Here is a 12,826-nt window from a genome sequence, read left to right as displayed (position 1 = left end):
TCCTGGCATCCGGAACAACCCCCTCCCCCCGTGTTCAGCTCTACGGTATCTCCCTTCAGGCCAAAGACTACAGTCTGCAGGATTAAGATCAGATCATGTCACTTCCACGACAGCACTTAACTAACCCTGAAGCAATCCGCCTCCTAAATGCTTCACCACCGGTTCTACAAAGTCCTTAACCCATTTAGATCTGAGGACGATTCTACAAAATGTCTTCTAAATCATGATAGTTCTCTGAAGAACGGATGTTTCTATGTCAAACATTGGGTCAAGGACCCCCAAAAATATATGTAATTGGCCGCCAACCACCATCTGAAAATATGTTGTTCCAGGGACCCCCCCCCCCAGAAGCAAAGATTTGAGTTAAAATCGTTCGCTCTGAAAGAATATATATTCAAAGATTTGCGACACATTTTCACGATTTTTCAAAAATAGCAGATCTACAAGCTCATATGAGCTTGTAGATCTGCTATTTTTCAATATAGCTAAAGTATAACATAATGCTTAACCCATTCTGACCGGGCACCCATTTTGGTGTTAGCATCATGTTATGCTTTAGCTATTGAAAAATAGCAGATCTACAAGCTCATATCGCGCCACCGAGTGGCGCGATACGAGCTTGTAGGTCTGCTATTTTTGAGAAATTCGAAGAGCGACTGACATTTTTTTTTAAATCTGATCTCAGGTCAGAATGGGTTAATCAGACCAGTGTGTGTCCAGTGGAAACCTCGTATGAATCTGATCTCAGGTCAGAATGGGTTAAAACACCAAAAGGGGTTCCCGTCCTGAATAGGTTAAACACATGCACTTTTCTTTGTTGCAGTGATGTAGAGTATCTCAGTACATTTACTGTACTTAAGTACACGTTTGAGGTTGTACTTTACTGGAGTATGTCCAGTTTCCATATGGTACACTTCCATTCATTAACATCATTTTCAGCACTTTGGTCGGCCTTTTGGCTGTTGAAAAAGTTTGATTTGATTTTGATTTAGTATCAATATTATATCCATATCATGATATTAGACTGGATTTGGGATATTGTACTATTGTGAAATGGCATAAACGTGTTCTATAAAAATTTTATATCGGATCGGGAAAGAAACGTTATCGGCAGATGCTCAAAATCCCTACTTGGGGTCATGGGTGGGTTATGAGAGAGAGAGAGAGAGAGAGAGAGAGAGAGAGAGGGGGGGGGGGTGGGTGGCTCTTGGCGGGACAGAAAAAGTTTTGTGGCTAAAAATGTACGAACATTGTTCAACAGATTAATTTAGACGGATGAATGTAAAATGATGCCTCTTGTCTCGTCTCCACCCTCCATTCCAGCACCAATGGAGTTCCCTAAGAAAGGCAGGCACTTCAGTCTGACCTCCCACCAGCTGGGGGCGCTAACCCAGCTGGCCAGCGCCCTGCTGGAGTTTGAGAGCAGCGTGGAAGAGATGGCCACCAACATGGCCTTCATCAACTGTGCCGGGGAGCTGCCCTGCGTCAAAGGTACGTGCACACACCAGGGACGTGCACACATAGACATCAAAGGGGGCTTCAGCCCCTGCCCTTTTACCCGTCTGTAAAACAACTGCCCTTTCCCGACCACGGAAGTAATGCAAATGCCACTCCTTTCCATGCCGGAAGGCAGCATTCAGGAGAATTGCTTTTTTTCCCTGAAGTCTCCTGAACTTGAACACAGTATATTTTGCGTTGAACAAATTGGTTTAGAAATCCATGTCGTACACCACATCTCCACTAGCTAACTGCGCCCTGAAAATAGCTGATCTACAAGCTCTCAACGTGTCGCAGCGCGACGCGTTGAGAGCTTGTAGATATGCTATTTTTGTCCAAAAGTTTTCCTCTCTAACACTCTGATTGGAAATTGGACCCGATCGGGACATCTCTGTATCAATAGTATAATGCATAATATATCATGATATTAGACTGCATACATGTCTGTGTTTTTGGATATTGTACTATTGTGATCTAGCATAAGTGTTCATATATCGGATCGGGAAAAAATCTGTATCGGCAGATACTCAAAATCAAATGATCGGAATCGTATCGGGAGCAAAAATAAAGCGTGATGGGGACATCCCTAGTTGTCTCTGCAGGTTGCACATTTTGAACGTAGTAATGTTCAGTAACTACAAACTAAAGACAATATTTCATGGAAATTGTGGAAGAAAATCGAGATTCACATTTGAGCAAGAATCGCTCAAATTGGTTTCATTTTTTGCTCAACAAAAATACAGCGTGGAATTGCTAAATATGAACTAAATATTCTTTAGTTTTGGGTCTAAGAGTCTAAATCTCATCAAGTGGTGGTCCGTGGCTAAAATGCTGAATAATTGATGGTCCTTCATATGGACGGTATCAGGGCATTCCACATGGTGGCAGTCAGAGCACCATAGCTCCCAGAAGGCTATATAGCCGTGCAGACTACAGAGAACTAACTTCCCTCGACAGAAGTTGCGGGCGAGTCATGTGTTATTGTAACCAGGGAATTATCTCTGGGTAAGTAGTAGCCTCCCCCCCCCCCCCCCCCGTCTCTCCCCTTTGAACCGCCTGCTCATCGACGAGGACTTTAAATGAAAAGCTCTTTGGTGCGTGGAGTAATTTCCATAAAGGTTACATTTACAAAAAAGAGGGGTAAAAAAACTCGACTTGCAGAAAAGGCTCAATTTACAGAGAGGTAAACAGCCTTTAAAGGCCAGTTATCCAAATCATTAATTCCAGGCAATCAAACAGCTTAATTACCAGAAATTCATCAGATGGGGCTTAAAGGTCAAAGAGTGACGCGTTCACTTGCTTTGCGCACCCCCCCCCCCCCCCCCCCCAGACCCCTCCTCCCCAAACTCCCTCCGCACCCATCGCTCGTTGCACGGCGGCAGTCTTGTTCGGTTAAATTGCCTCGCCTGGGGTCTTCGCTCCTCGCCTCCTGATTAGAGAACTGGCGGCCTTGATGTTAGCGCCTTTTAATTCAGATACCCCCCCACCCTCACCCCACCACACACCCCACTCCCTCCCTCTCCCTCTCTCTCTCTCTCTCTCTCTCTCTCTCTCTCTCTCTCTCTCTCAGCCTTCCCTCTAAGGATTAACCCGTTACACAGCCTGACGCTATCGGGGGTTCAAATCAAATCCAAGGCCTCTTCACATTTAGACTTGGCCATCATCAGGCAGAGAGAGCTCAGCCAGCGTGGCTCCCCGCTGCTGCCTCTGAGACAGCCTGCGTGTATTCACTGATCGCCACGTCGCAACAGGACAGTAATGTCGGGGACACGGATATATATATATATATATATGTATGACGCACAAGCGGAGTGGCCCGCGAGACATCCACACAGTGCAACGCTATAGTCTTTTATGTCACGGCGCCCGGGCGCCCATTTGTGAGCTTTTAAACGCACATAATATCGGGGCCGTGATTCATGAGTGATATGGAAATGTTCACGCTTAAATAATAGATGTCTCGGAACACATTTAGCATTCACTTTCAAGCCGGCGGGTTCGTGAACTCTGTGCCGTGTGGGTTGTCGGGTTTGTTCGCTGTTCTGTGTTCACCTTGCGCTGGCCTCCCATTCGAGGTTCTTATAGCTCAAGCATTATGTAATTTATGTATATGTACCATTAGAATAAACATATGCATAAATACTGTGTTCATCTTCTATGCGGTGCTTAACCCATTTAGGCCTGACCTCGAAATTTAAAAAAAATCTTCTAAATCCTCCAGTTTTCTGAAATAAATATGTTCACGATTTTTCAAAAATAGCAGACCTACATGCTCCTAGTGCGTCATATGAGCTTGTAGATCTGCTATTTTTCAATAGCTAAATTATAATGTTTAAAACACCAAAAGGGGTTCCCGCCCAAAATGGCATAATGGAGTTCTGTTTTTTGTGTGTCTCAGGCATTTTGAAGAAGAGCAGAGATGAGTCAGATGTCACTACAGTGGATGGAAGTCTCCTCCACAGACCAGAGGTAACATGCATATCTTTTTGATTGATTGAATGAATATAATTGAATATCGTTGCTGTCGGGCTGAAACCCCATATCTCCATATTTTAACTTCTTGTGTTTTTTCCCCGTAAATTAACGCCCTATACGTAATCATACTACAGTGTCACACAATAATATAATACTTTATATGTATATAGTAAGTAAGAAATCAGTAGCAGATCTACAAGCTTATAGACTAGCTTGTAGATCTGCTACTTTTGATCTTACGATTTTGAATCCTGAAAAGTAACAGTTTAGCTTTGAGCAGTTTTGTTTCCACCACACAGAGACCATTTGAATACAGGTACTTTATTATCATAGAGTGCAGTCAGACATTAATTCTACTATTATGCCACCAAGATGTGTAATGCCCTACCACCAACAGTCTTCTAGCTTTCCAACATAATACGCACGCACGTACGCACACAATTGCTTTTCTGTGATTTACTTTGATGATCTCTTGTATACTACAGTAGCATTGCATGTATTTATGAATTGAATACACAGGACCACAATGGAAACAAGCCCTCAGGGGCATTTTGCGCATGTCCTTTTAGAGGGACATTTCACCGCTGGAAGAAACTCCAGTCACTCAATGTTAATAGTATCTTTATAATAACAGGACTGTCACTGCACGCTGAAAGAAAACTCCACTAAAGACCTGAGAAAAACTATTTGAAAACCTTAGTGTTGTCTAACTTGTCCTCCTTGCACTTATACACTCCACACACGTGCGCACAAACAAAGACACACACACACACACACACACACACACACACACACAGACACACACACACACACACACACACACACACACACACACACATACACACACTCGCACGCCCGCTGAGAACACAAGAGGCAAGATGGAGTCCAACCATTTACTTATGACTTAAGTAGACATGAAACACAACTCACCACTGTTCAAGGATGCACAGGGAAAAGGTAAAAAAAGGTTTAGAATAGTCTGTCCGTTGTGGTGAGAAAAGTTGACAATGATAATTGTGTGCAGCGGTGGCTGCACTACTGCTACGTGCCTGCGGGGTGTGCTCATGCATGCGCGTTGGGAGCGTGTGCGGCTGTGCGCTGTTTGGGGATTGAGATATCAACCAGCACAGCAACACAACAATCTGGTAGGCTGAGCAAATTTCCTCCCAGGACTCGTGGCAACAATAATCATTTGTAAAAATCGCCCCGCCAGTAAAGTTAAAATATCTTTACTCTGCTCAGCTCGCCCTGCGGGTTACAGGTCGGCCCGCACAACACTACTGTACGTGTTCTGTTACTGTTAAGTCCAAATCAATCAATCAATCAATCAATCCTGTTTGTTCCCATATATACAGGTGGTGGTCCTGGAGTGTGACTGGCGCTCTGCGTTCCGGACTCTGGCGCCCCCTATGGGACACTGTGTCAAAGTAGTGCTGGAGGACGTGTGCGCCAAGACCCTCCAACGCCATGAGGAGGACGACGCCCACATCGCCCTATGCCACGCCCCCACCAGAGATGGCGCCTCCCACCATGCCTACGCCGAGAGCGACACTCCCAAGATGATTGCCAAGGTAGTCCTGTGTGTGTGTGTGTGTGTGTGTGTGTGTGTGTGTGAATTTGCATTTTCCGTGGCACAAAACCTTTTCAGATGAGATGAGAACACATCAATTTGGGGGTCCTTGACATACACACGCGCGCACACACTGGAGAGGGAGACAGTCCCTTGTTCATCACACTCACACACAGTCACACAAAGTCTCACACACACACATGCACACACACCTAATTTACACACACCTGAACCTGTATAAACCCCCAATGGCTTCACATATCTCCCTAGAGCTGTAAAATCCATCTCTCTCTCTCTCTCTCTCTCTCTCTCTCTGTATATATATCTCCCTCCCTCTCATTCTCTCTCATATTATTTTCACTGTTTTACCCATTCCAAGCCATCCACGAGATATCTCGCGTGTGCGTGCCTCTCGTGGAGCGCGACGTCCCCGGTTCATTTTCCCCTCCATTTACTGCTGCCTGGCTAAATGATACAGGGTATCAGGGTACCTGCAGTATCAAGGGAAGGTGGGCCAGGCCAGATGGTTTGGGCCTGACATTGGGGCTGACACCCTGGATCAGGCCGGGACTGACCATGGGAACGGAGGAGGCGCGTAGGTTCTTTCTTGAGAGGGGATTTAAAGTGGACGAGAGAGAGAGAGAGAGAGAGAGACTGGAACATGGCTATGTCTTTCGTCTGTCCATATTTGGTTTTCGTATTTTTTGACATAAGGTCATAAGGTTTCTGTCCGACAGCAACATTTCTATTCCTATTCCTATGGTATTTCCTCGGTTCTCCTCAAAAGGCTTAATTCACAATATGGCGTATACAGCAGAGCTTAGTCACATGTTAAGACGAATACTGTAGCTCGCGAGTTGCAACGCATTGTGACGTGACACCTGTGGGCTTGTAGATCTTTCCACACGCGCCGTGTCATCATACAATGATTCATACAAAGTATATGAATCAGGCTTTACTTGTTTTCAACCTGTGATTTCTTTCTGCTTTTAACGTTTTAATTCTAATGAATGAATGAATGAAAGAAATATAGAAAACCATTATTGCACCAAAAGTGAATATTTATCTATCATTCTGTGGGGTCACGGCTTGAACGTTTGTGAACCCTCGGTCTATGAGTACTATACGTAGGCATCTATACACCTCCACCCCCTTCTCTCCCCTCTCTCTCTCTCCCCTCTCTTAGACACTGACAGCGTTCGCTGTCTCTCTTCGTTGCTAACGAGTGTCAGAATTTGTCTCGGCTCAGGACCCGTACAAGGCATTTACGTGTAGGTCAACGCTTCAAAGATGAGCGCCTCTCAGCTCAAAGGTTATACATGCATGCATTTGCATCCCAGAGCGAGGCGTATATGTACGTTGTCTGACAAGAACATCCCAGAGAACCGCCACGGCCTGTTAGATATTACATATCGCTCTCTTGTCGGGGTGGGAAACTCATATGTCCCAAAACGGCGTACTTTTCAGGATTCAAATTCCAAAGTGCAGGCAGAAGTAGTAGCAGATTGACGGGCTCGAAGCGAGCCGTTTGGCGTCGCGTCTCCAGCTTGCAGATCTCCTGCCTTTGATGCTTTTGTGTAACGCGGTAGCATGATCAAGTAGAGGTGTCCATTTATGAAAGAAAATCAGAAAATGGACATAAGAGGTTTATTCCTGACATATATACCCCCCCCCCCCCCTCTCCCACCCATGTCCTCTTTACTTTTTTTTCTCTTTCTGACACATACATATTGTATGCCACGATGTTTGAGCAGAGAGCAAATTACTATACGAGACCCAAGCATGAAATATGGCCAGTTCAAAGGCATTATGATGGATCAATATTTCCACTCATTTATATTCATGCATTCGCACCTCAGCCCCCCCCCCCCCCCCCCCCGCGCAGCCCCCCCTCCTCCCTCCACACTTATTTTTCTGTCTTTAATTTTTATTTTTATATCGTCTCTGTCGTGCAGAATACTTTTATCTCCATATCCTCCATATCTGTTTTGTGTTTGTTTTTTTGTAAATGGATGACCCTATACTATACAAAAGCATCCAAAGTATACAACGCAAACTTGTAGATCTGCTACTTTTTTATGCTTTTTGAAGGTCTCTCTCCACCCACGACACAGAGGTCATCCGTACATATATGAAACCCGCGCGGACGGCCGGGCTGCATTAGCATACATACAGTATTATGACATGTGGGTCAACTTGTACACTGCTGTATACATCCATCATTTTAGTTTAGATGGACGCAACCTTTTTCTTATTGGCAGCCAGGTGCATGTTGAATGACACGCATGCAGCTTCAGGCCTCATGCATTCCATACGGGTCCTTTTCTGGGGTCATTCTATACAGCCCAGATCTCCTGGATACTCTGTCTGCTTTGCTTCTGCTTTACTGCACATTATCCCATTCTGACCTGAGATCAGATTCATACGAGGTTTCCACTGGGGGACACACTGGTCTGATTAACCCCATTCTGACCCGAGATCAGATTCTAAAAATGTCAGTCGTTCTTCGAATTTTTCAAAAATAGCAGACCTACAAGCTCGTATCGCGCCACTCGGTGGCGCGATATGAGCTTGTAGATCTGCTATTTTTCAATAGGTAAAGCATAACATGATGCTAACACCAAAATGGGTGCCCGGTCAGAATGGGTTATACTTACCGTACAAATCCAAAGGGAAGTCGGAGCATTTAGGGCAGGGTGGGCAACTTTGACGACGGAGAGAGGGTCACTATTCTGTATTTCCACACTCACTCCAGATTGCATATTTCTGTCGTAGCAACAATAGCCGATCTAGATCACCTTTCTTTTGCTATATTTGAATCCAAATCCTGATTTTCCGTCCTTCCTTCCTTCTTTTTTTTTTTTTTTTTTTTTGCTATTTTTTAATTTGATTCCTGGAAAGTAACTTTTTTCATTTAATTTCAAATGCATTTAGTTATAGTTATGTTAACTTTATGAACTATAAAATACAAATACATTGGACATAAAAATTCAAAAGCGGGTCATCTTTGCATGTTTGGAATTGCAACCTGCTGAAATGTATCAGTATTCTGATATTAACCTGCAGGCCGTATTAATTGACGGTGGTGGCTGCATGTGGCATACGGTATAAAAGTAATATGCATAGCGGGCACTGTTGCTGATATAAGTTAATGTGCCAAACAATTTACAATATTTTTGACACCCTCTTCTGATGAAAAATCTTTAGAAATTAGATAAAAAGTTAAGCATACCAGAAAAGGTTAAGTTATCATCTTTTAGACAATTTAAGAAATCTATAGACTAATTATAATAACTCATCTAAATTGTTGTCATTATTTTATTGCTGATTAATGAACAATTCAGGCATTTAGCAGACGCTCTTAATCCAAAGTGATTTACAGTGAGACAGGGACAACATGAGACGAGGTAATAAATCAAATGCGTTGAAATAGTCGTCTAGGATCATACAGTATAGGCAAACCAAGAACCGATCCTCAGTCTAATAGTAGAATACCTAAAGAAAATCAATAATCTGTATATTGAAACTATAAACACTATAATATCTACATTGCCTGCAAGGTCTTCAAGGTTAGTGCAAGTGCTATATGCCTATGCCACATGCAGTATTTGGAATCTGTTAGTGCTATATGCCTATGCCACATGCAGTATTTGGAATCTGTTATTATTATCATTATTATTATTTTTTTTACTATACTTTGACCCTGCAGGCATTTGCATTTTGGGCACATAGCCGTATTACAGGCTCACAATGGTATCAATTCAACTTTTTCTGAATGTTTTAAGTCCCTTCTTAGTATGTGTGTGTGTGTGTGCGCGCACACACACACACACACACACACACACACACACGCGCACACACACGCGCGCACACACACACACACACACACACACACACACACACACACACACACACACACACAGACACACAGACACACACACACACACACACGTGCAGCACCTTGTGCTTTCACCATTGACAGCTCGTGGAGAATCATGGGCAGAGGATCAGACCGGGAGCCAAGGAGTCACACGTGTGTGTGAGTTCAACCCTTAAAATTTACACACCTCTACGAGTGAGTTATGAACCCCGGGCCCATCATAAAGCCATAAAGCAGGATCAGGTATACCACCATATCGCTGCTGTCGGCCCAGAAACCTCTTATCTCCGTACATTTAAAACATTTTGTCCGTATTTTGTCTTTCCTCCCCATAAATTAACAACCTTATACAATCTCACTCGCGCTCATTTTCCCCCCCTATACTTGATCATATACTACAGCCTCACACAACAGAAGCAGCTTGTAGATCTGCTCTACTTTAATATGCCGTGTTTTGAGTTTGAACGTTTGAAATGAACAGTTCTGGACATATGAGGTTTCCACCCAAACGCAAGACGATATATTTCTCCGACTCTCCCAGAGCTACCAGCAGTTTGGTCGTGTGAGTGATCCAAAAAAAAAAAGAAGGAAAAAAAGGTTAAATTTTTCAACAGATGGGGCAAAAAAAACCTCGATACACGTCCAAAAGATCAATCAATCATTCACCTTCGCAGTTTACGCAGTCGTTCCTGCACTCCATTACTGGAGATCTTGTCTTCGACTGTTACCGTTCGATGGAGGGGGGAGGGGGGTCCGATGTGGACACGATTGACAACCTTACAATCTCACTCACGCTACGTTTCACCCCCACTATAAAAGGAGAAGGACGCTCCGGTGCAGGGGCTGAAACGGGCCTGAGAACCGTGGTCCCCCCCGGTTCCACCACCAGGTCAATATCTGACTGCATGAAGTCGTTAGGAGCTTAGCTGAGAGAGAGAGAGAGAGATCCTGATCCTGTCCGTGCAGACTCAGACAGACACAACGCTCTATAACACTCAGAGTGATCCATCGGCTCTGGATAAGAGCTGTCCGGATTCACACACTTACAGTAACCCTCTCATTCACATGCTGTACAGCAGTATTGACGTCAATCACTGGGCTGTTTGAACTGAACACACTATCATGTCAGTCTTGCGGGCGATGCACACACGCACGCACACACGCGCGCACACAGACGTGCAATCGCACATAGATACTTAGTAAAACTGACCTGCGTTGCACTTTACTTTGTACATTATTGTTCACGCGCATGTCTGGGAACCGAGCCAATCAGCTGCGCACATTCCGTGCTCATACGGACAGACACACATACACACAAAGCTGTGCATAGGAGCGCCTATAGCGCCGCTAAAAGTATATATACTTATTTTGCCTCTGGGCGCTCGGTTTGTCTCCTCCCCTTCCTTAGTCCACTTCCTCCCGGGTGCTTCTGTGTTTATTCCTACTAACAACAACCCTACATGTTGTTTAGGGCGGTGGTGCCCTGTGCTCTGCTGTGAGCCGCATCTGTGTGTGTGTGTGTGTGTGTGTGTGTGTGTGTGTGTGTGTGTGTGTGTGTGTGTGTGTGTGTGTGTGTGTGTGTGTGTGTGTGTGTGTGTGTGTGTGTGTGTGTGTGTGTGTGTGTGTGTGTGTGTGTGTGTGTGTGTGTGTGCGCGCATCAGGGTCCCTGTGGGAGGCTCTCCAGGACACATAGTGTGAACATGAGATAAGTGCTGCTTGTGGTGCAGTTCTGCAGGAGGTCTTCTGATGGCTGAGGACCTCTGCCAACGTTTCTCTCTCTGACCTTTCTTTGAACCTATGTTTCAATATGCACATTAATCATGCCACCAGGACTGCCTTCTTTCATCTCGGAAACATTGCCTCACTTCACACGTGGTGTGATTTTGTTTGACTACCAGGCAAACAGAAATTTATTCTTTCATTCACATGTTCCAAAGTTCAATGTAATTTTTTTTTAAAACAACATAATCAAATCGGTTCTGTGTGACAATAAATTAATCGTCCACACTTATAATTCGTCTCCTCTCTCCCACAGTTCTGCGGCGCCATCATGGATGCCGTGGACGGCCTGCTCCCCCTGGCGGAGGCCTGCAGGGAGCCTCCTCTCCTGGAGGTGCGCTGCAGCTTCGTGGAGGCGTGCGGCCGCGTGGCGTGCTGCCTGCTGGAGCGCCTGGAGCAGCGGGCCCTGGAGGTGCCCTACGCCGCCCCCCTGAGGAACCTGCCGGCGCTGCTGGCCTCGTGCATCCACGTGCATCAGCGACTGCTCCACTACCAGCACCGGCTGCGGGACCACACGACCTCCACCAAGACCAGGGTGTAAGTTAAACCATTATCCCATAGGCTGAGGGACCACACGACCTCCACCAAGACCAGGGTGTAAGTTAAACCATTATCCCATAGGCTGAGGGACCACACGACCTCCACCAAGACCAGGGTGTAAGTTAAACCATTATCCCACGGGCTGAGGGACCACACGACCTCCACCAAGACCAGGGTGTAAGTTAAACCATTATCCCATAGGCTGAGGGACCACACGACCTCCACCAAGACCAGGGTGTAAGTTAAACCATTATCCCATAGGCTGAGGGACCACACGACCTCCACCAAGACCAGGGTGTAAGTTAAACCATTATCCCATAGGCTGAGGGACCACACGACCTCCACCAAGACCAGGGTGTAAGTTAAACCATTATCCCATAGGCTGAGGGACCACACGACCTCCACCAAGACCAGGGTGTAAGTTAAACCATTATCCCACGGGCTGAGGGACTACACGACCTCCACCAAGACCCGGGTGTAAGTTAAACCATTATCCCATAGGCTGAGGGACCACACGACCTCCACCAAGACCAGGGTGTAAGTTAAACCATTAAGACCTGGTCCACTATACCAGCATAGGCTGAGGGACTACATCACTACCAACATATGAGATGGATGTCTGCATATACACGCACGCAGGCACGCACACACACGCACGCACGCACGCACACACACACACACACACACACACACACACACACACACACACACACACACTATTATTACGCATTATTCGGGGGCGTCCCTTTTGGCCCACAGCACAATGCTCCATTGATTGTGTATCCACCAGTGAAACACCTTAAAATTCACAATTATGTATAAAACTTTTGAATGACGTTAAATGTTAGTGTAGAACATTTTTGGGGGGATTTATAACTATTCAGAGTTGGCGCAGACCTCCTGGACGTTTCTAACAACTCTAGTATGTGTGGCATAATATCTGGCATACAGAAAACGTTGTGCGGCACAATAACTGGCATACGTAGCCTCCCCGTGTTGGCTTTACCTGTTTTACCTCATTTACTGCCGGAGTAAAGACATAACTAATCCACCCACTGCCAGAGATTGTTCCTTTTTCCTAACCA

At 45.3% G+C, this 12,826-nt stretch overlaps 1 protein-coding gene across 1 annotated transcript in view; it reads left to right on the top strand.

The window, feature by feature from the left end:
* The window catches only part of kiaa0825 (KIAA0825 ortholog), a 180,568-nt gene that overhangs the window by 31,449 nt on the left and 136,293 nt on the right, over window positions 1-12,826 (top strand). Inside the window, exons 6-9 of the mRNA XM_080765788.1 lie at window positions 1,324-1,491; window positions 3,896-3,966; window positions 5,328-5,543; window positions 11,458-11,738. Coding sequence (XP_080621914.1) covers window positions 1,324-1,491; window positions 3,896-3,966; window positions 5,328-5,543; window positions 11,458-11,738 — 736 coding nt within the window. The remainder of the gene's footprint in view (window positions 1-1,323; window positions 1,492-3,895; window positions 3,967-5,327; window positions 5,544-11,457; window positions 11,739-12,826) is intronic.

Source organism: Protomyctophum bolini (genome assembly GCF_963924005.1).
Source record: "Protomyctophum bolini genome assembly, chromosome: 6".
Classification (NCBI taxonomy): Eukaryota; Metazoa; Chordata; class Actinopteri; order Myctophiformes; family Myctophidae; genus Protomyctophum; species Protomyctophum bolini.
This window is presented reverse-complemented; position numbering and strand designations above follow the sequence as displayed.